Source organism: Oryza brachyantha, chromosome 1 (assembly GCF_000231095.2).
Source record: "Oryza brachyantha chromosome 1, ObraRS2, whole genome shotgun sequence".
In the NCBI taxonomy this organism is placed as follows: Eukaryota; Viridiplantae; Streptophyta; class Magnoliopsida; order Poales; family Poaceae; genus Oryza; species Oryza brachyantha.
Window position 1 is genome coordinate 29,270,686 of NC_023163.2, and position 24,863 is coordinate 29,295,548.

At 43.4% G+C, this 24,863-nt stretch overlaps 3 protein-coding genes and 2 long non-coding RNA genes across 6 annotated transcripts; 2 read left to right on the forward strand and 3 right to left on the reverse strand.

Moving 5' to 3' along the window:
• Window positions 1-1,610: 1,610 nt before the first annotated feature.
• On the forward strand, window positions 1,611-5,342 carry LOC102716460 (PHD finger protein At1g33420). Its single transcript, XM_006645049.3, has 5 exons — window positions 1,611-2,485; window positions 2,931-3,060; window positions 3,339-3,554; window positions 3,650-4,264; window positions 4,348-5,342. Exons 1-5 carry the CDS (start codon window positions 2,149-2,151, stop codon window positions 5,198-5,200), a joined length of 2,151 nt encoding a protein of 716 aa, XP_006645112.1. The 5' UTR covers window positions 1,611-2,148; the 3' UTR covers window positions 5,201-5,342.
• LOC102716269 lies at window positions 2,370-4,176 on the reverse strand. Its single transcript, XR_005810998.1, has 6 exons — window positions 4,087-4,176; window positions 3,792-3,950; window positions 3,169-3,243; window positions 2,945-3,047; window positions 2,573-2,842; window positions 2,370-2,455 (listed from the first exon to the last, which is right to left on the reverse strand). It is a non-coding gene; the product is annotated as an uncharacterized LOC102716269 (long non-coding RNA).
• On the reverse strand, window positions 5,282-9,183 carry LOC107305380. 2 transcript variants are annotated; one of them, XR_001551529.2, is made up of 4 exons: window positions 8,930-9,183; window positions 7,746-7,821; window positions 5,878-6,019; window positions 5,282-5,369 (listed from the first exon to the last, which is right to left on the reverse strand). It is a non-coding gene; the product is annotated as an uncharacterized LOC107305380 (long non-coding RNA). The 2 variants fall into 2 exon arrangements; XR_001551530.2 differs by having other exon boundaries at window positions 7,746-7,825.
• Window positions 9,184-14,168: 4,985 nt separating this feature from the next.
• LOC102716738 lies at window positions 14,169-14,733 on the reverse strand. Its single transcript, XM_006645050.3, has one exon. The coding sequence runs from the start codon at window positions 14,634-14,636 to the stop codon at window positions 14,214-14,216; it is 423 nt and encodes a 140-aa protein (XP_006645113.1). The 5' UTR covers window positions 14,637-14,733; the 3' UTR covers window positions 14,169-14,213.
• A 6,048-nt stretch (window positions 14,734-20,781) lies between these two features.
• Window positions 20,782-23,129, forward strand: LOC102717020. The gene is made up of 3 exons (XM_040527911.1): window positions 20,782-21,356; window positions 21,706-22,057; window positions 22,175-23,129. The coding sequence occupies exons 2-3, from the start codon at window positions 21,755-21,757 to the stop codon at window positions 22,349-22,351; spliced, it is 480 nt and encodes a 159-aa protein (XP_040383845.1). The 5' UTR covers window positions 20,782-21,356; window positions 21,706-21,754; the 3' UTR covers window positions 22,352-23,129.
• The last annotated feature ends 1,734 nt before the right edge of the window (window positions 23,130-24,863 follow it).

A 24,863-nucleotide genomic window follows, 5' to 3' on the forward strand; every position in this document is an offset into this window, starting at 1 on the left:
TTCCTGGCACACTTAGCTATACAAAAGTAAAGCCTCATTATTTCGCCTAATAATGCTTATAAAACAAGTTCTTATTTTTTAATCTTAAATTTAGAGCTGATTTTAGAGTTTTTTCACCGTATTTTATTTTTCAGCATATACTTTTAGATTGTAAGAATATGTATATAAAAATTTTATTCGTAAATCATTTCTCATTAAATATATCATTTGGTTTTTTCTCGTGCAAAAGCCAAATGATGACCTCTTTGCCAAATCCCAATGCAATTCTCCCATTTTATTTATAGTTTCAAAGTATTTGTTTACTACTTCCACATTATTGCTGCAATAAATTTGTTTTGGATCAAGATAGGCAAAAAAATTACTATTATTTGGCGATGAAAGAAGTTTTTCATAGCATGTACTCCCCCATCTCAAATATAGTAAGGATAACACCATTTGTAAAAACTGAGAAAGTAGTGAAAGACAAATCATAGCATAGAAGATGATGATTTGGCGAATAAACAAGTGATTGTTTGGCTTTCATATATGTGCCAAATGACAAATAATTTATAAATGAAGTTTTTATGTACGTATTCTTTGTAATCTAAATGTCATGGCTGAAAAATAAACTTAGGGGAAAAAACCTAAAATTAACTATAACTTTAATGCTAAAAATTCAGATGGCTTATAAGTTAAGGAGAACGAAAAGATAGGGTGATTGTTTTATATTATAAGACATTTTGATCAATATATTGTTTGTATATATGTCTACATCTATATAAATCTAGACAATATTAGTAAGTCTCACAAATGATGTTTGGGGAATAAGCTAGTAAAAAAAGGGCAGTTAGAGTCTACACTACAAAAAACAATGGTAGTTAGAGTCTAAACTAGTACCAACTTATTCCAAAATAAGTCCCGTTCAGTTCCCAAAAAGTTTTCCAAAAACATCACATCAAATTTTTGGACACCTAAATAGAGTATTAAACATTGATGAAAATAAAACTAACTGTATAGTTATGGAGAAATCGTAAGACAAAACTTTTGAGCCTAATTAGTGCATGATTAGCCATAAGTGCTATATTATCTACATATGTTAATAATGGATTAATTAGGCTCAAAAGATTCGTCTCGCATTTGTTAGTGGAATCTATAATTTATTTTATAACTAGACTACGTTTAGTATTTTAAATGTGATGTTTTTGCAAATTATTTTGGCAAACTGAACTTAATTTTGGCCTAAGTGTAACCTTCTTTCGGAAGAAGGTAGTACATGAATTAATTGGTAGGGACTAAAATACTATCTCAAAAAAATAGATAAATAGAATATCTATTTTGTTTGACGAACCAAGTTGGTAAAATAAGTTACATATCTGGGGGAGTATCAGACATCAACATAGATTAAAAAAATACTGACGGTTTCACGTGGATTATTTACTTCATCTGCCCCAAAACGAAGTTATTTTACCAACACCGTATGTCATAGTGGAGCTATTTCTTCACCTATTTATCATTTTAATCAATCATAATTATTTTTCATTTAATTTTCTTATTACATCCTTTCATCAATCAACCGTAACCGTAACTTTCCTCCGATCATTTTTCGCATAATTTCTTAATTTCTGTAACCGGCGCAGGAAATAGTTTATACAATTGTGCAGGAGGGGAGGGGCATTCCGGGTATTTGGGCGAAACGAAGGACACGTCGATCTTCCGTGGTCGTCCTCCTCCGAAAACCGAGGGCGAGAAATGACCATCCTACCCCCGAGCCTTTATTCCCTCCCATTTCTCCCGCTCACTTTCCGGAAAGGACCCCCTCGAACCCAACCCAACCCAACCACCCACCCAACAACGCTTAACCCTGGTTAGCGCTCTGCCACGACCCTGACGAACCCATCCGGCCGCGGGGCACCTACGCCCATTCCACCACACGCCGGTGGCTGTCAGGTGGGCCCGGGATTCGTCTCGGAGAGCCGGTGTTGGAGGACCCGGCGTACGCGGCCAGGCTTCCCCTCGAAGGAATCGACCCCATCACCTCCCTCCTTCTTTATCTCGTAGCCGCCGCCGCCGCAAACCCTAACCCGAGTTCCGATCTGGTTCGACGACGACGGCGACGGCGGCGAGGGAGGAAGGCAGATCTGAGGAGATCCGACGGCGGGGGACGGGGAGATGGTGGTGAACAGCCGGCCGCTGAAGAGGGCGAGGACGCGGGTGGAGGCCAGGGACTTCGAGGGGTTCCCGCCGGCCGGGGACGGCGGTGCGGCCGGGACGTTCCGGGAGGCGGTGAGGGGGTTCCTTGCGAGGTACGCGCGGCTGCTGCCTCTCCCCTCCATCTTCTCGCCGGCGGCCGCGGCCGCACCGCCGCATCTGTTGACGTGGAGGGTGTCGCTGCGGGTCGGCGAGGAGGGGGACGAGGAGGGCGGTGGCGCCGCCGTGGAGCTCAACGTCGTCGAGGAGGATGTGCTCCGATCGCGATCTGTGTATTGTGACCAGTGCAGAGTCGTAGGTGAGTAGCTTTCCTCTCCTTTTCTTTTCTTTTTTTTCTTTTTGTTGGGAAAATATTTTTCGCATGGAAAATATTATTTTATTTTACCTTTATTTTTTCGAGATAATGTCTCTGGTATATTATTTGAGATGGTTTTTCCGCGGTTTTGGAATGCAACTCCCAAGATTTAACGACATAAAAAAGTTCTGATTTTTTAGCAAATAATGGGCTGAAATGAGCATTTGGCGTCTTGTCTGTTTCCAACAGTAATTTATCTTGAATCTTCTCGTTTTCTTCCGTGACTGCGTTGGCCTTCGCAAGTATTGTTGGGCTGTTGCTTTTGATGTACAATCTTCGCATTTCATTGACGTCACAATCCTTTAGCAAAAAAAAAAAAGAGAGAAAGAAAAATCAATCTACAGAAGCAGTAATGGAATCTTGCGCGATGCCATTTGTTTGGTTGCAGGATGGAGTGGTCACCCTGTCTGCGGGAAGCGGTACCATTTCATCATCGAGAACGACAACAGCCAGGTGTGCGGCAGGCGCCATAGCTGCTGCCTCCGCTGCGGGACTCCCACGGTCGCTGGAGAATCAAGGTGGGAGGAACGGGCACCGTTAGTTTCAGACAATTCAAATATAGTTACTGTAACACTAGGGATGGTTTCAGGCGTAAGGATGATAAACGTGCCTAGTTTGTTTCATACCGTGTGGTAGAGGTGTAGAAATGGCTGCTTTCTCCGTGCCTAATGCAGTGGGCTGTTGTAACTATGATAGTGTTCCTGCACAAATAGATTACAATTAAGTGGCACTCGTGTCAGAATGTGATATATGCTAATATAGGTTTATGCTAACTCTGGATGCAATGGCTTTCCAGATGCCTCTTGTGCAACTTTGACATGGAGGGTGAGGAGCTGGAGGAGTGCGGGTACCTTCATCTGGATGACAACACTCACTTGCTGCACGCTGTGGTGCATGCAAATGGCTATGGCCATCTTCTGAGGGTGAATGGCCGGGAAGGTGGCTCTAAATGCCTTACGGGGCGTGATATAATGAGCTTCTGGGATCGCTTATGCAAGGTGCTACATACGAGGTAAAATAATGCGTTTTGGTTCCTGTGCTGTTCTACAGAAAAGAGAGTTTTTTGTTCAGTCTATAACGCTGAAACTACCACTTTCCTAATTGCAGGAAGGTCACTGTCATGGACATATCCAAGAAGCACGGAATGGAATACAGGCTTCTGCATGCCATCACAAGTGGCCATCCTTGGTATGGTGAATGGGGATACAAGTTTGGAGCTGGTAGCTTTGGACTAAGCTCTGATACCTACCAAGAGGCAGTGGATATGCTTTCCAGTATACAACTGTCGCTGTACTTCTCACATCGACAGCCCATTCGGACCCCTCTACAGAACACGATAGCTCTGTATTGGGCACTCGCTGACCGCCAGCTTGTGACTGTCCGGGACCTCTTCCGGTTCATAATGCACCTGCTTCATCAAGCACGCAAGAATGAGATATCAAAACCCACAACTGATGAACACAAAGAGGTTGCATCTAATGTGCTATGCAAGTGGACAAAAGATGATGTTGATCGGGCAGAAGCTGCAATGCTTAAGGTCCTACGGGCTGTTCAAACTGGACAGTGGGTATCATGGCGTGCTCTTAGGGGAGCTTCATCGAAGGCTGTTGATTCACAGGAGCTACTTGACTCTTCCCTTCGAGGACTGGGTGGAAAACTGATGGACGACGGCCATATCATTGCTGTCCGCTGCAATGCTGAGACGAGCGCAATAGAATACAGGTAAGTCTTGTCCAATATGTTGCTCCAATTTGGCTTAACTTTGTTATAAGCTATCATGACCTCCTATATCTGCTGATAAGCAGGCTTGAAGATTACTCCAGTCAGTCACCAGTTAACACTACTGTGTTTGGGCCCTCTGTTGATCATCTTCTGCATGATCTGAAGTTCCTCTATAACGCTCTGCTGAACCCAGAAATCATGTTATCTTCACAGCCAGAGGTTATAGCTGCATCATCGCACAGTGCGGCAGCAAAGATTCTCGACTGCAAGCAGTTCATCAAACATTACGATGAGCACACCCCACGGGCTCCTTTGAACCCATTCCTGCTCTCCGTGAGATGTTCAATTGAACTGCTTGATCACCCAAAAGACTACACTGCACCACCGGTGGAACTTGTGCTTTTACCAGCAAGTGCTACCCTTGCTGAACTGAAAATACAGGCTACAAGGGCCTTCCAAGAAACATACCTCATGTTCCAAAGCTTTCAGGTTGAACAGCTCCCTGACTTCCCAAATTTCAGTGACACAACCCTTGTGAAGCATGTGCTTGGCTCAAACCAGCTTGTGCGGGTAAGAGGAAGGTGCACTGGGGACAATCGAAGAATTGTGCAGTTCAGGATGGAGAGAGGTTTGGAGAACTGGACGGTGGACTGCACATGTGGTGCCAAGGACGATGATGGCGAGAGGATGATGGCATGCGATGTTTGTGGAGTTTGGCAGCACACCAGGTGTTCAGGGATTAGTGATCTTGATGACGTCCCTGAAAAATTCATCTGCCGGAAGTGTGCTAGTCCACGCAGAGGAAAGGGTCATGGTGGCGGAGGTGGCAATGGTGGCAGCAGAATGGATGTAAGCGCTGCAGGGAGGTGCAAGGATGAGATAGGATCATCTGTTGGCGGTGCAGGCAAATTTGGACACATGGCAACTGTTGGGTGACTGTACATAATGTGTGAAATGTAAATACTGAGGGAGAGTGGGGAGTAGAACCTAAGGCCTCTATGGACCTTCAGGTTGAGATATTGTCTTTCCGACCAGTGATATGATGTTAATCTATCCTCCTTGGAAGTTGGAAGCACTCACCTCAATGTGTTAATCATCTTAAATTCTGCATGCAACAACAAAGATTTTTGCTAAGCTTTTAAGTTTGAACTAACACAATCCTACATAAATACTATGGAGCAGTACGGAATTATATGTGCTGTTTGGTTCATATGTTGTCTAGATTTGCCAAGCTTGTCAAAATTGAGGTCATCAAAATCCGAGGCACACTTTAGCCAAGAAACGATAGTTATGCCACACTTTTTAGAATCATTGACATTTGGGACCTAAATTGCAACAGAAAATCTTGCTAGAATTGTGGCTACCAACCAAACACGTACATAACATGGTCAAACTTAGCTAACTGCAAGTGTGGCAACTCGTGGCAATGAACACTTCCTTACTATCAGGATATATACAGGTTCAGGTGCACGCTCGTAAGCAAATGAATATGAAAAAATGGATAAGGTCTATCTATCAACATTAAAAGACTATATTAACTGAATATTAACAGATTGTAACAATAGTAGCACATATTTGTTAAAGGTAGTTGACTAAAGACAGATTCGACTAACCGGTTCAAACTTCATTGCTGATTTCCTTTACCTCATCATCAATCAAATGCTGCATGAAGAGTGGGATGAAAAACCAATAATCGATACTTCCATGTCGTGTCTTAACACCATGGAAGACAGTCATATACTAGAAAGTGGCAGCCTGCATGTTTAATACAGAAGTTGCAGTATCATATCAACTTGACAATAGGAGACAGTTAATAAGAGATAAAAGACAGGTGAATACTGACTTAAGGCAAGGTGAACACTGACTGAAGCAACACCCGAATTAGACTTTTCTCTCTTTTAAAAGAGGAGTCATCCTACTACTCCCAACCATCGTACTTTTCCCACTAAAAAACCACCCCACCCAAAAAATGGTGTCTCGGGACTCACTATGTGAAGAAAAAACTTAAACCTGTGAAACCATCTGTCCATCTTATATTCTAAAGATCCTATTGCAACTGGGCCAGGTACTCTATATATACAACAAAATGGAACTTTTTCTGCCATATCTCGTTGCAGTGCATGGGCATGGCACCAATATATACTATAAATGAACCTTTTTCCTCCTGCTGACCATGGACATTAGAATGTGCGATTTAATCAAACTAATTATGTGAACAAGACCGACCTTTAGAGATTCGATATTCAACAAAGCCAAAGATGTTAGTCCTAGTTCAAAACAACCGATGTACACATTCTTTTAAGTGTTAGAAATATGGATTCACAATTCACAACACTAGTCTGCAGTATTTACAAACACTACTGAAAGGTGGCTTTTGTGCCTCTTTCTTTCTGTTTCTGGTAGTACTGAGCAGTCATAAGGTCCTTATGGCATAAGGCAGAGTGATATGTACACATATACTACTACTCTTTTCACACTCCTATATATATTAGGACAGAAAAGTAGTGTCAATGAGGGTGTAGGAAACAGTGTATATCATCCAGACCTAAACACTTTATTTATAATGATCAACTATACGTGATAGAGCATCTTCATACTGAGTTATGCACTTGATCATTGACCACTAATTACATAGGCACTTAGGCCGCGATCGCCAGCATGGGTAAGTTAACTTAGCTCTCTCGTTTTCCGCGCGCACACTTTCCGAATTGCTAAACGGTGTATTTTTTGCGAACATTTTCTATAGGAAAGTTGTTTTAAAAAATCATATTATTCTATTTTATATGTTTTAATAATTAATAATTAATTAATCATGTATTAATCTATTACTCCGTTTTCCGCGCTAGGTAAGTTAACTTACCCCCTCCCTTACCGAACGCGGCCTTAATATGATACTACATGGAACTTTCAAAAGTGTTTATTTACAATTGCATTTTATGAAATTGAATGCAACTAAGGATCTTTGACAGCCGGTTAGGACAATAAAATAAGTTGATTAACCTGTATTTTCATGCCAATTATCACTTTAGCATTGTCCATCAGATTCCTAGGAAGGATTTATGAACTCTATTTAAAAAAACTAGCATTTAGCATTTAAGTTAACACAGAGTTAAAAGGATAGAAACCCATCTCTTGATAACAAAAACAGAAGGTTTCATGTGTTAGTCTTTCGTTATCATCTATGACTCCACTTGTTTACTACGCTTTTATGATTATCAGGATCAAATATTTGCCCTTCATCCATTAAGCCATGAATGCAAACCTCAGACAAGGTTCGATTGCCAAAAAAGATCATATTAACTACATCAAGGATTGAGAGATTTTTGGTTCAATATACTCAAACCCTACGAAAATTCACACTTGATCAAACTAGTAAATCACATTTGTCAATAAAAAGTGGTCTGGCAACTAGCAATCCAAGGATCTCAAAACTACCAAAACAAACAGGTCAAATGTTCACCAAAACATGAACATAAGTTACCTAAACCGAGGGCTGCCTTCTGGCCATCAATACACCTAACAAGTACTGAGAACATGGGGCATCACCTTTCCAGCACCTGTCTTAACATGTAAGAAATGAAAGCACAAAGTTTTAGATCCTAAGAAAATATGAACCATGTAAATAAACATAATCACGATTTAAGTCACACAGAGTTGTATCAATAGCCAATCCAGCTAAAGTATAAGCACTATAATCATCAATCACTGTATAATCATCAATCAAGTATGCAATACTGATCCAACAAACATCAAATCCTATAGTTTGATCAGAAAATTAAAACTTTGGGCTCTAACCGCAAAATGAGCAGCTAAATAACGCTCATTTGGTTAATTGAAGCACCATAAATTCAACACACAGAAATCAGCACCTACGAAGAAGGAACCCTAAGGTGGAATGACAAACTGAGTGCAGTAATGACAAATTCAACCCTGATGACTAACCTAATGATTAATCCCCAAACGGACCGAGATACCTAGCAAAAAATCTGGGCACAACGAAACACCAGTAACGTAAAAATCACGCGTGCGTCAGATAATTTGAAAGATCAGACGCCCTAGCTGAGCTGCCAATCGGAATCCCCGCAAATGGGGACAGCCAAAAGCATGAAATCAGCAAGACTAAAATAGAAACAAACGCGCATTGGATCCGAACAAATCATGGAACCCTCCGACTCGCTAACAGTAGCTCTAGTCGCGGGGCGGGAATTGAGAGGGGAAACACGGGTGACACTGAAACCAGGTCATGAAGTCAATACATATGCTACAGACGCAACCGAACAGCGGACGAACCCTAATACGGAATAAGATGAATTCCCAATCCCAGCACAATGGAGAACGCCCAAATTTCCACAAGCGCCCACCCGTATGACACATCTCGAAAAAAAGGCGACAAATCGGAATCAAATCGAACGCAAAATCGCAACCCCAGCACTGGAAAATGCTAGGCGCGAACGCTGAAACTTAACTCGAGTCAAATGATCGAAGGCGCACCAAGCAAACCCAAAATTCCCGACCCCAATCGAGCATCCCGTCCAAAATCCCAAACCCTACGCACCATCTCCACAGAATCAACAAGCACCGGCGGAAGCGTAACACAGAATCCAATCACCAACCAGAACACCACAATCAGTCAATCATCAAACGAACCAAAACCTACCCACCGACCTGGCCGCAATGTTTGCGAGCTCGAGCAGGCAGCTGAAGAAAAAAAAAATCCCCCCACCGCGCCGCGGCCTCCACCCACCCGCCCAGGCCGCTTCCGGGGGATCGAACGAGGCCGCGGGAGGCACGCCGCCGCGAGGAGTAAGCATCGGGATGCCGCCGCCCCGCCCCCCTGCTCGAGGAGGGGGGAGGAGGAGGAGGGGAGCGGTGAGAAGAGAGAGAGGAGGCGAGGTCGCGGAGAACCGCGGTTTCTCTGCGTCTCGTAGGCAAAAGCCGCGGGCCGTGGCACACGCGGGGCGGTTAGGTATTGTGGTTAGGGTTCTCGCGTGGCGGCCGTGTCGCTGCACCGCGGGGCCCACCGGGTATTACCCCCCTCGCGTCTTCGTACCCCCGGTTCGCCTGGGCCGGTCAGCGCCGACTCGCGCCAGACCCCGTCTCCCGGTTCGCACCAAACGATCGCCGGACTCGTCAACGCGTACGTTTTTTCACTGGGTTCGCAGCACGGACGTTATATTGCCACTTTTGGGTGGTTGTTACGCAGCGTGTGTATAATAAATGAAGGGGGGTTTGCCTCTTCCGGGGCATACTGCAGCATACGTAGCGTGGAGTCCCTAGCATACGCACGGGAACCCAATGCGTAAGGCCGTGCACGATGCTTCAATCCACCGAGTGGTCACAAGGATATGTATTTTCTGCCGGACACAGGATTTCTCGAGCTAGAAAAGAGAATTGAGCATGATCCATCCCTCCAGCGCGCTGTGCTATCATCGTCGCCCTGTTCTTTAGCTCCATGAGAGTGATCGACGGGGGAGGTTGTCACCTCGCCATGAAGCTTTCACTGGCCCTTGACACCCTGATTCACACCACCGCCGCGATGCACGGTTCGGAGCTTCGCCGCAACAATCAAACTTGATGTGTTCTGAATTGCTCATGTCCTAAGTTGCGAGGGTACAAACTTGGTAACGTATTTATTCGTGCATGCATGCATGCGAAGAGCAGGTCAGTAATCGCAGGCACTGTACTGCGTTCCGAAGTGCAAGAGGAGATCAACCTTGATGTCAACATGGTTACTACTGTACGCTCTGGCCGAGGATCTCTGTACAGATTAGCCCACCTTATCTGCAATCTTGGACTCTTCTGCCTTTGCGAACGGCGAGACGTGGCAACGATCTCTCTCATTTTTTTTTCTGCCACGGAGAACGGCCAAGTAGCCGCACGGGCGCCTTCGGGGACCAGCTCGTGAAGCCGTGAAGGCGAAGTTGTCCATGGCGAGAGTCGGAGAGTGCTCATCCTTTGGGAATAAATAAGCGAAATAACATATTTACCATAAAAATAATATATGAGTAAAATTTTTATACATGTGTTCTGAGTTATCTAAAAACTAAAACTAAAAAATAAATTATAATAAAAACATTAAATTTAACTCTAAATTTAACATTAAAAATTTAACATTTGGTTTATAAATATAAACATAAACATAAGTAAAAAGAGTGGGTGAGGACCTGTGCAGGTCAGCAGGTGGGAATTCTTCTCAATCTGCATCCACTCTGGCTGAAAAGTAAGGCATCACCATTTCTTTTGCTGCTTATATCTCACCAGTACACGGTGAATCGCAAGCTTGTACAGAACCAGAAATTCGCAACTCGTTCTCTATTCTCTCAGGCCTCCTTAGGCTCGCATGACACCTAGATCGAGCTAAAGTTTTGCGGCTGGTAAGGGGAACTGGGGAAAGATGGTAAATTTGCACTGCTTGATTTGCTACTAGCTAGCATTGTCCGGTGATGGTCGCTTTCTACCCCAGCGTTCACTCTCTCTGGTCCCGGCTGTAATCTTGTATATCCAACAATTAGCTTAGATGTGATGTTTACTTTTGCTTTTACTTTTGGAAATGTCTGAATGCATGTACAGTAGCTGGTGCAGTACTTATGATAATGGTGTCTGTTTTGAGATGTCACCGCTGTTACTGCTTTCAGACGCAGAGTCGTTTTCATCACGTGTCAGGTTCCAGATTGGAGCCCCACTGGAATCAATTGTGAGCTGGTAATTTTCTTCGGCGCTGTGCTTTGTAGTTTGTAGGTAAAGATCAGAGAACAACCACAGATGCAGGCCTGGCTCACGTTACAGAACAGGTGACACTGTTGAGAATCAACGGCGATAAAGCGAAAAGATCACAGAAAAGCTCGTCGGATGAGATCCAAAATTGCTCGGTGCTCACTCATGCACATTTGATGTCAAAGTGTCACTACCATGTTTTTTTTTTCTTTTTTGTTTCTTTCTCCTCCCTTCGTACGCTTCTCCTATGAACACAACTACACAAGCAATACGTTTCATCTTTGAATTCACCGGTTGCCTTTCTTGCCCTATGCCAATGTGGCAATGTGTTGCAAACGTAATGGCACGTCTTGCCAAATGCCAATACTTGAACAGAGGAATTTACAGAGCAAGAGGCCGATGACTAATGGTAAGCATTAACTCACCTTCTCATTGTTCCTCAAAAAAAAAATTCTCATTTTTTCGCTTTTGCTTATACTTATAAACTAAAATTTAAATTTTTAACATTAAATTTGGATTAGATTTTAGGTTTTTCCTTAATAGTTTATTTCCAGTCTTGACTTTTAGATCGCGAAAAACACATATATAAAAGTTTTATTCACATAATATTTTTATTTGCAAATATACTGTTTGTTTTTTCATGAATAAGCCAAACCCAAACATAGTACATTCATGACAGCAGGTTTTTGCTTTGATCACAATAAATCTAAACTTTTCATGTCTCACTCATAATAGTTTGACATAGATGTACTAAAAAGCACTGCACCAAACTTGCATTGTTTGTCTGCAAAGGTCACGGAAGAGTGGCATGCCACGAGTTGGATGCGATAATTATTTTCCTTGTCGAATTGGATAAATTACAGTTTATAACAGTCATTCAACAAGTCTGGCATAACAATTACAGTTTATAACGGGCATTAAACAACTATAACACCACTTTTGTTTTAATGAACAAACGTGACACCCTTCATGCTACTTCGCCGGCTTCCCCCATGATGCCCCGCCTCCACCCCTCCCAGGCTCCAACCATCCGTGCTTCTCCTCATTGGCTTAGCGCGCCGGCGCCTGCCTGCATTGGCTCTGCCCTTGTCCCTTCACGCTGCTACTAGCAGATGATATTGATGTTACCGGATATCAATAATATCAATTAGTATCACATGCTATCACTCACATGATTCTAACGGGTGAAGCCTGGTACTTCGCCAAAAGTCACTGAGTCATGTTATCTCAGCAAGCAACGTCTGTGGCAGTTTGTGCCGATGACTTATCGCGCGATGGTGAAGAGAGAGTTCGTCGAAGAGGATGCACGCAAAACCAATGTGGCTTCTCTTGGCACGCGGTGGTAAGAACATGGTGCTGGATATGGACGCACGCTCAACCTCATCGTCTTCTCCCAGCGCGTGGAGGCACAAACACGGTGCAAGGACATGGCTTTTTATAACTCCCCCGTGGACACACGACATCCCTTCCCGTGCTTCTCCTGTTTAAAATAACAAGGATGATAACACTATCCAATGTCACCGCCAATCTCAGCAAAAGAGAGCAGAGTAGATACATGGAGTGCAAAAACCTTTGGTGTCAGCTCTTGCTCTTCGTGAATCTGCCACCTTCGCCGGGCTGACCTGGTTGATACATCAAGTAAGTCACCGACACACACTCCTACTCGTCCGAGCGTTCATCTGCAGCTAGGTGACACCAGCACTCCATTCGGGTAAGATATCCTCAGCATTCCACGGCGATGACGTGCCGTATTACAATGGCGTCTCCAACGACCGTATCCTCAAGTGTCGCGGCGGCGTCGCCGGCTGGCACCACGTTCGCTTACAGCAGCAGCTACCAGTACTTACGTGCCTATACTCCATTACGTACACAGACAGATCACAAGAGCTTGCTGCCGTGAACATGACACCTCATTGTTGATGGTCCTTCAAGAACCCAGTTGCAAAGCAGAGCTGAGATCATGCGCGGGGAGTCCTTGGGGCCTTCAGCTCCACCGGAAATCCGTCGACTGGACGCATCGCCGACTCGTACTTGGGACTCATGTCAGTACGTAGGCCGTAACGCGGCCAGCAAAGCCAAGGTTCTGGCCACCGAGCAGGCGGACCGTTCTACGGGGATTGTTTGCTTTTTTTAAGAAAAAGCAAACCAGATTCATACCATTATTAAATTTATTATTTTTAAAATATATCATTACTATTTGATTAATTGTAAGGATGTCATTATAATTTTAGTACTATTTCAGATATGTCATTTTTGAACCAAATTGTCCTTTGCACATACAAATGGCGAGTAAACAGTAGAAGGAAATTATGGTCCAATTTTTTTAAAAAAATACACAGAAAGGGTATGTAGTGGTATATTTGGAATAGTTCTAAAATTATAATAGCATCTTTACAATTAGTTGAATAGTAATGACATATTTCAAAACTAACAAATTTATAATGACATGGATCTAATTAACCCTAATTATAAACGAAAGTGATTTAGGAATGAAAATTTTATATGTGTATTCATAAAGATATAAAGTCAATGGTATAAAAAATTAATGAAAACCATAAAATCAACTCTAAATTTAAATTTAAAAATTTAAAATTTACCTTATAATAATCGTAAGCATAATCTAAAAAATAAGGGTGTATTTTTGGTATGCCGAGGACTGTACATTTTCAGCCAGCATTGACCCTGCTGGCGCTGGTTGTACCTGTTTTAATTTGCACTGAACAGAGAGAAGAAAATCCTGTGCGCTACTGCATGCGTAACCCCTTATCGAGCATATCCACATTCACAAACCGTTTTATAAACATGCCAAAATCACAAAATTTCAGATTAAGATTCAAATCGTTGGCATACTTTGCTTGCATTTCACCGGGTTCGGCAAACCGCTTCAGAGAGATGTTTAACTATACAGGTCGCATGTGTAAACATGCTGTAGACTCACCAGGCCACATGCATGCTGCGAAGTCCACTGGAACTCGTCAAGATCTAGTTAGCCACGTGAGGGCGTGAGGCAAACCGCAAAGGCGCAAACACACATGCAGGCAACAGAACCATCCCATGTTCTTGTTAATGAAATCAAGTCTTATTTACTCGAAACGAAGAACATGACAAAAACAGAGAGACCAAAAAGAAAAAGGGATGCAAGAACAAGTACAGTACTTTCACCATCGCTTCGCTCGTACTAACATGTTTCTTTTTCTGCTCCAGGAGATTAATATCCTTGATCTCAATGGGTTAATCAGAATCCAAGAAGCTTCCTGCACGCCTTGAAGATCCTGCCTTTCTTCTTCGTGGTCCTGTCCTTCTTGCTCGTCGCGTGATTCTGCTCGCCCACTCTTTTCTGCTCCGCTTCCTCGTACGCCGCGTGTTCCTGATGCTCGCCAGCTGCGTCGCCGTCCATGTCGTCGTGGATCCTCCAGTACCCGTCCGTGAAGCTGGACGGCTGCCTCCTCATGGAGAACGCCCTCCGCACCACGGCCTGCAGCCCGCCGCCGCCGCCGGACGTCGACCTGCTCCTCTCCACGGCCCTGAACCTCTGGGACGCCGACGACAGGTTCCTCACCAGCGCCGCCGCCCCGACGGCCACCCCCTCCCATTTGCTCTCCTCCACGGCGCCGCTGGCAACCCGAGGCGACGAGACGAGGTTGCAGTAGCCATCCATCTCTGTACGACGCTACCTCCCTCCTGTACACCAAGGCGCTGCTATAATTGCTATTGATATGGGAATGGGAGGATGGCCGCGGTCGGTGGAGTTGTTCGCGTTTGGATTCTGCAGGCGTCGCGAGAAAGTCAGAAGTGGAGTTGATGATGCCGCGCGCGTCGGGAGCGGATCGAATCGGAGACCTGCACGCGCGAGCACGAGAGAGCGTGGTGAGGTGAGCGAGAGACCTGCACGCGACATGAGCCGGTCCGAATCACCGGCTGTGCTTCTGTCCGCGAGTGGCGAAGACGGTGGCCGTGACGAGATCCAAATCACGGAACGCGTCCTCGGTGGTGGCGGTGGTGGTGTTGGGTTTGTGGAGCGAAATCATGGGACGTCGAGTGGGTGGGGACTGGGGGCAGTGGAAGTGTCCAGTTTCGCTTCCACGGGCGCACTGCACGTCACAGTGTTCGGACACAGGAGAATCGAATGTATCAGCGTCCACGTTGGTTTGATGATTCGGCTCCAGGGAAATCGAATGAACGCATCTGGACTTCTGGGGCCTGGGGCATGATGTGTTACCAACTTATTTGTTGTACGAAGTGGAGCTAGTTAAACTGGTTAGGCTTTGTTGTGGTCAAGGAACCTGCTTACATGGAGTTAAATATATGCTTATACTTATAGTTAATTATTTTTTCGATAATAGATAGTCTTCGAGTGTACGGGCATTATGAACACCTGAAATGAAACTTAGAGGCTGTTTGGATTTAGAGACTTTTTTAGTCTCTTGTCACATCGGATGTTTGAACGTTAATTATGAGTATTAAATATAGACTGATAACAAAACTAATTGTATAAATAAAGACTATTTCATTAGACAAATTTTTAAGCCTAATTAAGCCACAATTAGCAAATATTTACTATAGCATCATATTCACTAATTATGGACTAATTAGGCTCAATAAATTCGTCTCGCAAAATAGTCCAGAGTATAAAGTGAGTTTTATTAATAGTTTATATTTAACACTTTTAATTAGTATCCAACATTCGATGTGATGGGAAAAAAAGTCCCTGCTATCAAACAGGGTCTTATTTGTTGTGTTTCCTTGTTTTTCTGTCGGTGATCGGGGGAGCTCGTAGTACTACAGTACTAGTACGGACTGCGGAGTACATTACTACTCCTACGTTGTTGGCGTCACGAGAGAGCGGGGCGAAATTCCGTGCAGGAAGCGATCGGCCCAACGGGAACCATGGAGTGACAGCATCAGGCCATCAGTCCATGCATATATGGTGGCAACGAAGCCTTCTAGGCCCGTGGTTCTGAATGCAATGCCATGTACTAACTTTTTCCTTTTTCGGGTGAAGTCAAGTCATGTACCAGTTACTATGGTCTACTGCTAGCAGGTAATGCTATGGTATTCGTAACTTCTCGTTCGTGTTAGAACAAAGTTTAACACTAGAGCTAATTATTTCATCCAAACATTTGTCTGTTTAGAAAAAAAACAAAATGGTATATTTATAAAAAATAGTTGGCGAGTAAAACTTTTATGTGTATATATATATATAAATAAATTATATATATATATATCTCTAAGATCAAAGGCTATAAAATAAATTACAATGGAAAACCCCTTAAAATTAACTCCAAATTTAAAATTGAAAACTCAAATTTTTGTTTATAAACATAAGCAGAAGCAGCAAAATAAAGGTGATACAAATTGTTAGAATAAATATATATGACATAAATCTATAGTCAATCTAATAGTCAACTCATACCATAGGTAAAATAAGTATATATAACATAAATACATAGGTAAAATAAGTATATATAACATAAATACATGACTCACCTATATGTCTCATACAAATTGTTGGAGTTCCGCAGATAGCTACAAAATATAGCCTGTTTTTCTTTTTTTTTTCTCTCCTCCACCTAAACACAAATCTCTTGTGTCAATTCTTGTTGCCCACATCATTACAGCAAGTTTAATAGTAGAGCAAATTATTAGCTATAAGTTTATTAGAGCTAACATATATAATAACTCTTCAATATTTTTCAATCATTTTCTTCCACTTATATATTTAATGTATCCATCATAGAACATGTGTAGAGCTAGAATGTAGCATGAGAGCCAACACCCGCCATTTCTATTTTGTCTCTTTTGCATAGGCTTATTGTTGGCTTGTAGCATGCTATATATTGTACTTACACTTTATCTTATTACACTCACTTTAGGAGCAATTTTAATATTAAAACTAATTTATGAGCTATTATAAGCTCATATTAGAATACAAACATATGTTATGTATGCTATAAAGGTTGGCTATATTTTTATTTCCTATCTCTTCTCTCACCTATGCATTTAATATATTTTTCTTATAGTATATTTAGCTCTTGTATGAGAGCATCTCTAAGAGAATTACCATCTCATTTGCCATACTTAAATTTGATAATTTTACACAATAAATATCCTCCAAGACAGTGACTATTTGACTTGCCATGCCATTTGAATGACTAAACTTGAGTCTTCAATAACCAAATCTGGCAACTCATTCCCCCATTAGCAAAATTGTTATCCCTAGGTCCCACGTGGGTGGGACCCCTTGTCATCTTCCACTTGCCAGGATTCAGAGAGTAGGGATGAAGAGTCTCTTGAAGATGCTCTCAGAATTCGAGTTGCCAAAACTAAAATAAATAACTAAATTTCGATTTAGATAGTTAAAATTTAGCCATTCTCTTGAAGATGCTCTGAGAGCTTACCTCACTTTTTCCACCCACTCCTTCCTTCACCTCACTTTTAATAGTATAGCCAACTTACTAGCTATAAATTTACACTATAATCAACACATATAAATAGATTAATAACTATCGAATTGGCTCTATTTTTTAATCTCCTATCATTTTCTCTCACCTATGCATTTAATATGTTTTCTTCGAGCATGTGGTGAGCTAACTATTGCATTAGATCTAACACCACTTCCTTTTTACTCCCCCATCCCATAATATAAGACATAAGACATAGCTACTTTTCTTCTATATCTCATAATATAAGGTGTGCATGCAATCATGCATTAACTAGCACATATATTTTCTCTAAATTTGGTTTATTTTAAAACTTTCACCATTAAAACGCCCAGCCACATTATATGCACCTAGTTGATCTAAACAATAATGTAATTATAACTCTTTCTTGGTTTTGTGTTAGTAGTACTTGTGCTTTATATTATAGGATAGAGAGAGTATTACCTTACTCTTTCACATCAGTTTATAGTATACTATTATACGTGCTCTTATTTATTGAATGTATTTATTTTAGAGCACACGTGAAGCTAGCTTTCAAATGAGAGTCGATATCATCATTTTTTTTAATCTTTACTCCACGTATATTTATAATACTCAATATATTGGCTTATCATCTCAGCTATAGGGGGTGATTATTTGGTTTTTTTAGAAAAAACAAATAACATATTTATAAATAAAAAATAATTTATAAATAAAACTTTTATATGCATGTTCTTTGAGATATATATAAGATCAAATGGTGAAAAATAAACTACGATAAAAAAACTTTAAATTTAAAGTTAAAATTTAAACTTTGGTTTATAAACGTAAGTGAAGCGAAAAGAAGATGATGCTAGGCATGGATAGGTTTGCTCCTTTACATTTCTCTGTAAAATTTTCTTTTCCTTAGATTCGGATCTCGTTTATATTTGCAACAAGGGCGTTGGTGCCGATGTTCTGATCTGAGCCAGATTGCACCAGCGCACACCCTATTTCATCTCATTGGTCTTCTTCCTCTGAGCTGAGGAAGAAGGGGACATGTGAGCCCCTCCACAAGCATGTGGTCTTCAGTTCGGGAAAAAAAAGGCCTTTTTTCTCATTTCCTCTTTTTAGGTTGCCTAGCTATCATCAACTGCTCCTCCTTCGATGTACGCTTTACAATGATAGACCTCGCCAAATAGCGATGCGATTATCTAACAGTATGCAGCTGCGCCGTACGGATCATTCGGTATTACAATTATCTTTCATGCAGTCTGGTTAACCTTTCAAGGTATTCTCTATTTTGGGCTGGTTTCATGTGGTCTATGCTTTTCCTATCACCCCACTAATCTTTCATGCGTCGCATTGTCATTGTTAAACCGATCTCGTCTACTGCGAACATTCGCTTTTCTTTTTCTTCAGAATAATGGTCATAGCTAGGTGATTAGTTTTCTTAGCTTGTGTTCTGCTTTCTACTACTACTTCATGCTTTTCATCTTTGTTTTCCTTTGGATGACAGCTTCAGTTGGGGCAACGCTGCAACTTAAAGCAGGAGCAAGAAGTCCAAATTAAGATTAATTTCCTTTTCATAATTTGGCCCCTTTCTCTCCTTCCTAAGTATGTCCTTGCCTCTCTAGCACTCATGTGGGTTCTATGCATACCAAGAATGGAAGTGTGAATTATAGTTTGTAAACAAAATGCACAGAATTATATGTTGTGGGGATGAAAAAAAAAAGTGAAGCTAATAACAATTCATGGCCCTCGTTGATGCTCTCCTCCTTGCCAGCCACTGGCGATGATGCTCAGAATTAAGTAATGTTAGATGCCACTTTATTAGTTGGCTCCCAACTCACAGGTACCAAGTACTTACTTTGGAAGCAAGCATTAGTGATTTTAATAGCCTTCTCTTTAGCTCGGATTGATGCTTGCTCAAGGCAAGGAGACAAGATGATTTGGGGAAGGAGTCCAGGACAAAGATAATCCATATTCCATACATGACGCGTTGAGGACTACCTGAGAAAGGAGTTAATTTATTCATATGTGTAATCATCAGTTACTAATTTTTACTACTAGTAGTAACTAGGTTAGTAACTTAGTATTGCCTAGGTAAAATGAAGGCCCATGCCTCTGAACATCATCTGGTCAGAAATTCAGAAACCAGAATACACATGCAGTTTTTCTGTTCCAGACTATCAGTAACAGAAAGAAGAAAAAAAGAGCTTAAACTAGTCAGTCTACTGATGCTGACACGCAACTTTTGGAAGGTTAGTTAACTCTGTAGTTTCCTAAGGGGATCTTAGTAGCACCTAAGAGGGGATTTTACTGCACACACAAATGTGAACTGAGGATCAGTATCTTACATTTCTTACTCCTAATGTCCTAGTGTTCACCATGGGAACTGTAACCTAATGGCTATTAGTAGTATTCTCTAGATCAGCTACACAAATTTTTTGTAGGTTAAGCATTGAGGCCAGCATTCCATTGCCTCCACACACATTGTTATCAGCATGTTGCTGGATTGGATTCTCCATCTTTTCTGCCACTTGTGACAAGCCAGTTCTTCTGAATTTATCCTGAATCGTTGTAAAAGAGATTCATTTTTGAAAAGAGAAACCTGAATCGTTTTGACAAACACTTGCAGGATAATTCCGTACAACAGTATTCGCGTATTACCGCTGACGGTAGACCCTAATTTCCACTTAGTACGTGCGTCAATAGGTGGCTGATGCATGCTGCCCATTTTCCTGAAAAGACAAGCGGCCATTTCTTACGGAGTTATCTGTACACAGCGATGCGTACAAAGGAGAACAAAATGACTTGTCTCACGCTATCTCTCTTCATCACCACACTGTCGCACTTAGACATATCAGAGAGGCGAGCATATATGGACATGCAACAAGAACAGGCAACGGCATGTCGTCTTTGCCAAATATCTTATTTTTGTGTGGGCACAGACGATCCACGGCCGTCCGGCAGTAGGGGCCTCGCATCGTCTACAGTCACACACTTGCCATGATATAATCATCTTTCTTCTTCCCTGTCACAGGTACAACAAGCAGAAGAATAGTCTGACTTAGAAGCAAAAACACTACTAAAACAGTAGTACCAAGGTCCATTTCCTTTGTTTCGCAAGAAAAAAAAAAGAGAGAGAGTCTATTTCCTTTATACGCATGTGCTTAACAGCGTAATTAAGCTTGCATTGCATTCATCTGCTGATCCTAATCATCGAGGAGCGCAAACACACACACATCGCATCACAATTCACATGCGAAGGTGCTGTACTAGAAATGGCTAAACTTCTTGTGAGCAGCCAGTTAACTGACATTGCACCGTGATGCCCATCAGAGGCTGATTGGTCCCTGCACAAAGGCCTCACAAAACTTCCCTCCTTTCCACGAGCTGCTTTTCCCTCTTGCATTGCGCATTTCTTTTGCTTTTCCCTTTGGATTGGCCTTGGCTATAGCCTCTTTGAATTGTGAGGATCATGTGGGCTGCTGCTACAGTGTGAGGCTGCATGCATGGGAGTGGGGAGCCACTCTTTTGATGTGCCCAAACATGATTCCAAGATTATTTTTTGTACCAATCTTGCAGCCTTTGCATTCCCATCCACTCTCCCCTATCATCCATCTGCTAGTTTATTTCTATAGGTGTGCCAAGTGTGGCAGCCTTTCTCTCAGCACTCCTTTTTGTTACTCCAAGCTTTTCCTGTAGTTTTCTCTCCTTCGCTCCACATTGCCACCACAAAATCAGCTGAGATCTCACTTTTGATTCGGCGACCGTCTTTAACTAGAGAGCAGCCCAGCTGAGATCTTCCTGTGTGTGCTCCCGTTCTTGGCGTTCGTCAACAGGTCACAAACTGCGGCGAGGCCCCATGATTCCATCAGCTGATGCAAAGCAAGACGGCTGCTAGTTTCTGCATTCAAATTCAGGGAGGTCGACAGCTGCAGGAGTGCCCGGTGCTTAAACCTGAACTCTTCAAGGTGTGTGCAGCCTCTTTTTTGCATGCAATGTGCATGCTTGGCGCTTCTGAATGAGCTGTTTGGGCTGTGTTTTTCTTCTGTTCCTCCCTCCTGTTGTTTCTCCACCCTTTCGCGTTGCTTTTTCAGCTTTCCTAGTGAAGATGCTGAAATAAAGTTGGTGTGCCGGTTTACAAGTGTACACAGCTCACCAACCTGTTCTCTCATGTGATTCTTGATTCTTCATGAGTCATCCATCTGTCATGCATGAAGTAGCTAGCTGCAATTCAAAAGATGTCAACGTTTAATTGTAGCCCCTGAATTTGTCACAGTTTCCTGACGAGGAATACATGCATATATACATGGTGTGCAGAGAGGAGACGTCTTGGTTGCGAGCGGCCAAGAAGCGGAGGCAGGCAGCCATGAGCGGGTTTGGGCAGAGGTCGAGGCCCTGGCCAGGGGAGCCGTCGCCGGTCGCCGCGGCGGCTGACGCGGGCGGCGAGGCGTCGACGACGCTCAGGGACTTCGGCACGTCGATGGACGCCATCTCCTTCGGGTTCGCGGCCACGGCCATCCTCATCTCCATGTTCCTCCTCATGGCCATCTTCGAGCACCTCATCAAGCCCCACGTGTTCCCGCCGGACGGCTCCCTCGCCGGCGCCGCCCTCCGCCCCGCCCGCCGCCGGCACGGCCTCTCTCCCGGCAAGCTCCGGAGCCCGCCCATGGTACTGTTAATTGCCGCGCGCGCGTTTGTTGCACCATCCATTTTTGCGTGATTGCGCTGTGTACACGCGATCGATCGACGTGGTCTTGAGGTGTTTACTGCTCTGAAATGTTTTCAGGTGGAGACGGTGCTGCAGGCGGCGGACCTGTCCGTGCTGATGCCGGGGCAGCGGTACCCGACGTACCTGGCGCAGCCGTCGCCGCTGCCGCTGCCGCCGCCGTGCCCCAGGGAAGGGGTGCGCTGGCCGCCACACGACGACGACGACCACCACCACCATTCCTACATGCCACCATGACCAAGCCAACGCTTTAATCTCCACAATGCAATTATGCAATGGACACATGTTAGACACACGCTGTCAGATTGTTAATCGATCGATGGATCGATCCTGTTGCTGATTGAATCGCGCTGTAAATAATAAACGCAGGAGAGACTGACAAGAGTTGTTGGATATAGATGGAGACGTACGTCCTGTCCTGTCCCGGTTGGTTGCTAGCTAGCTAGCTTAAGCTTTGCCCGCGCGTTCCATGCTTGCATGGCACTCGCGGGTGTGTCAACATCGCGTGGCATTCGCCGGTGTAGGCAACCCAACCGTCTCGTCTCATCACCGGTGAAATTGGTATGTGCGAAAGCTGGCAAGCTGAGGCCTGCACGCCATGTTACTCGTCGCCGGATTTGAGATTGAGAGCGATGAAGGCATTTCGTGACGGTGTACCGGCCGGCAAGGAGGAGGAAGAACGCTCTCGTGGTGCCCTGCCCGTCGGACATGGCTGGAAATAAGATGAGAAATTTGCGCGCGGTGTCACCTCCCAGGTCAACACGGAGCTGTAGGCAATCAAAGCAGTATATATGTATCTATATATGGTCCAAGAGGCTTGAGCTTCGCAATGTGAGCTCCAAATTTTTTTTTAAAGGTGTAGTCAACTAGCCAAGTATGATTCAGTAAAGTTAAGCAACAGACAGCAAAGCTCACGATTGTTTAAAAAAGGGCGTTTCACGAGAAAAACAATTCAAATTCCAAAACAATTTGGAAACTCCCTTGTTCTAAACAAGTCACCGGTTTAAACGGTTAACCCCTGGAAAATCCTGATAACCCGTAAGGGCATGTATAATACTTAGTATTTAATCACTACTGTCTCCATTTGCCTATCGTTTCCTAACAAGATCAAGAAAGCATGAGACTGTTATTGCGTTTAGCTTCTCGAGTCTACCGTAGCCTTCATGGTTACTCAGTTCTACCACTTTACGTATGTCATTGTCGCCTGGTGCTCTAGTTGGCTCATGTGCCGCGCGCGTAGAAGGAGAGTTCCACATGAGTATGTAAGTATGTGAGAGAGTTAGCGCAAGCGAGAGAAAGATGTATCGATCCGTGAGGAGAGAAGATATATGTGGGGGAAAATGAAATAGAATCAGTTATATGCGGAGTCCACTAGGTTTTCTTAATCTTGTTGCTAACTGCACGCCATGTAAGTTTCCATATAGGTGCCACATGGATAAAGATCAATGTATCACGTAGAAAAAAACCATCCACAAATCACCTGTGAGTCAAAGCGAGCCATCACCTATGAGTCAAAGCGAGCTGATTTTAATAGTTGAGGGAGTGGTTCCATCGTTGTTTTACGATTGATGGATTAAAATCAAACTCGAGCAATAGTGGTAGAACCAAATGTAGACTTCTATTATTCATTTTCTCAGCCAGCCCAAAAGGAACACCAAACCCATCGTGATTCGTGAGTCCATCCTCCAGGAGGCCGCAAAGTTCACGGCCCATACGCCGACCAGGCGAATCGGCTGGCCTGGCCTGGTACGGTACGACTTCCAGCCGCGGCGTAGCATGCGCACCGTATGTGTCCCGGCCGGCGGCTCCGCTCCGCTCGGTTCGCCGAGCGCGTGCGCCGTGACGCCTCCGGTCAAAACGTGCTGCGTGCGGCGACAGCCACGCGCGCGACCGCGGCGCAGGGGCGGGGGGCGCGCGCTAGCTAGCACGCGTGCGTCTCTGCAAGATTGCAACCGCGCGCGATGGCCGCCGTGGCAACGTGATCCTACGGAGTGACCGATCGGCTGCGCCACCGGCCGGTCGACCCAAGCCAGGCGCACAGGCTGCCACCTTCACACGTCAGACTCAAACGCCTTCGTTTTACGTCAATGCAGAACACGAGCGCCGATGGTACGTGTTGTTTGCCCATTTGTCGCCGTCGTCATCTACGTTCTGCTCATGCGTGTGACGATAGATTGCCATCGAAGAGGTGATTTGTAAGCGAAAAATAATTTATCTTACTTTCTATGGAGCAGAAGTGGAAAGATGAGAGTGAAAATCGCCATCTATATTTGCTGCCTTGCACATACTCCCTTTTCTCAAAACAAATCAATTTTTCAGTTTTTTAGATACAATGTTTGACTCTTGTCTTATTTAAAATAAAATTACGATTAAAAATTTTGTTTTTATTAAATGATAAAATATGAATAGTACTTTATTTGTGACTAATTTTAAAAAAATAAAAAATTTCCAAATAAGATAGATGGTCAAACACTCGATACGGAAATCGAAAGATTGATTTTTTCAGGGAGGGACGGAGGGAGTAAGTATTACCTCCGTCTCTGTTCTATAGTAAGCAGTCTAATTTAAATTTGAATAATAGAGCCGCACTTGATTTTGAACGAGAGCAATTTTACGGTTCTTGAGAAGTTACCAGGAGGTACCATAATTTCATTGTAAAATTTTGACATCTGTTGATAACTAGTTACTAAAGATACTAAATTTTACACTTTCAGTATCTATTCATGACTATAAAATTACTATACTCTTT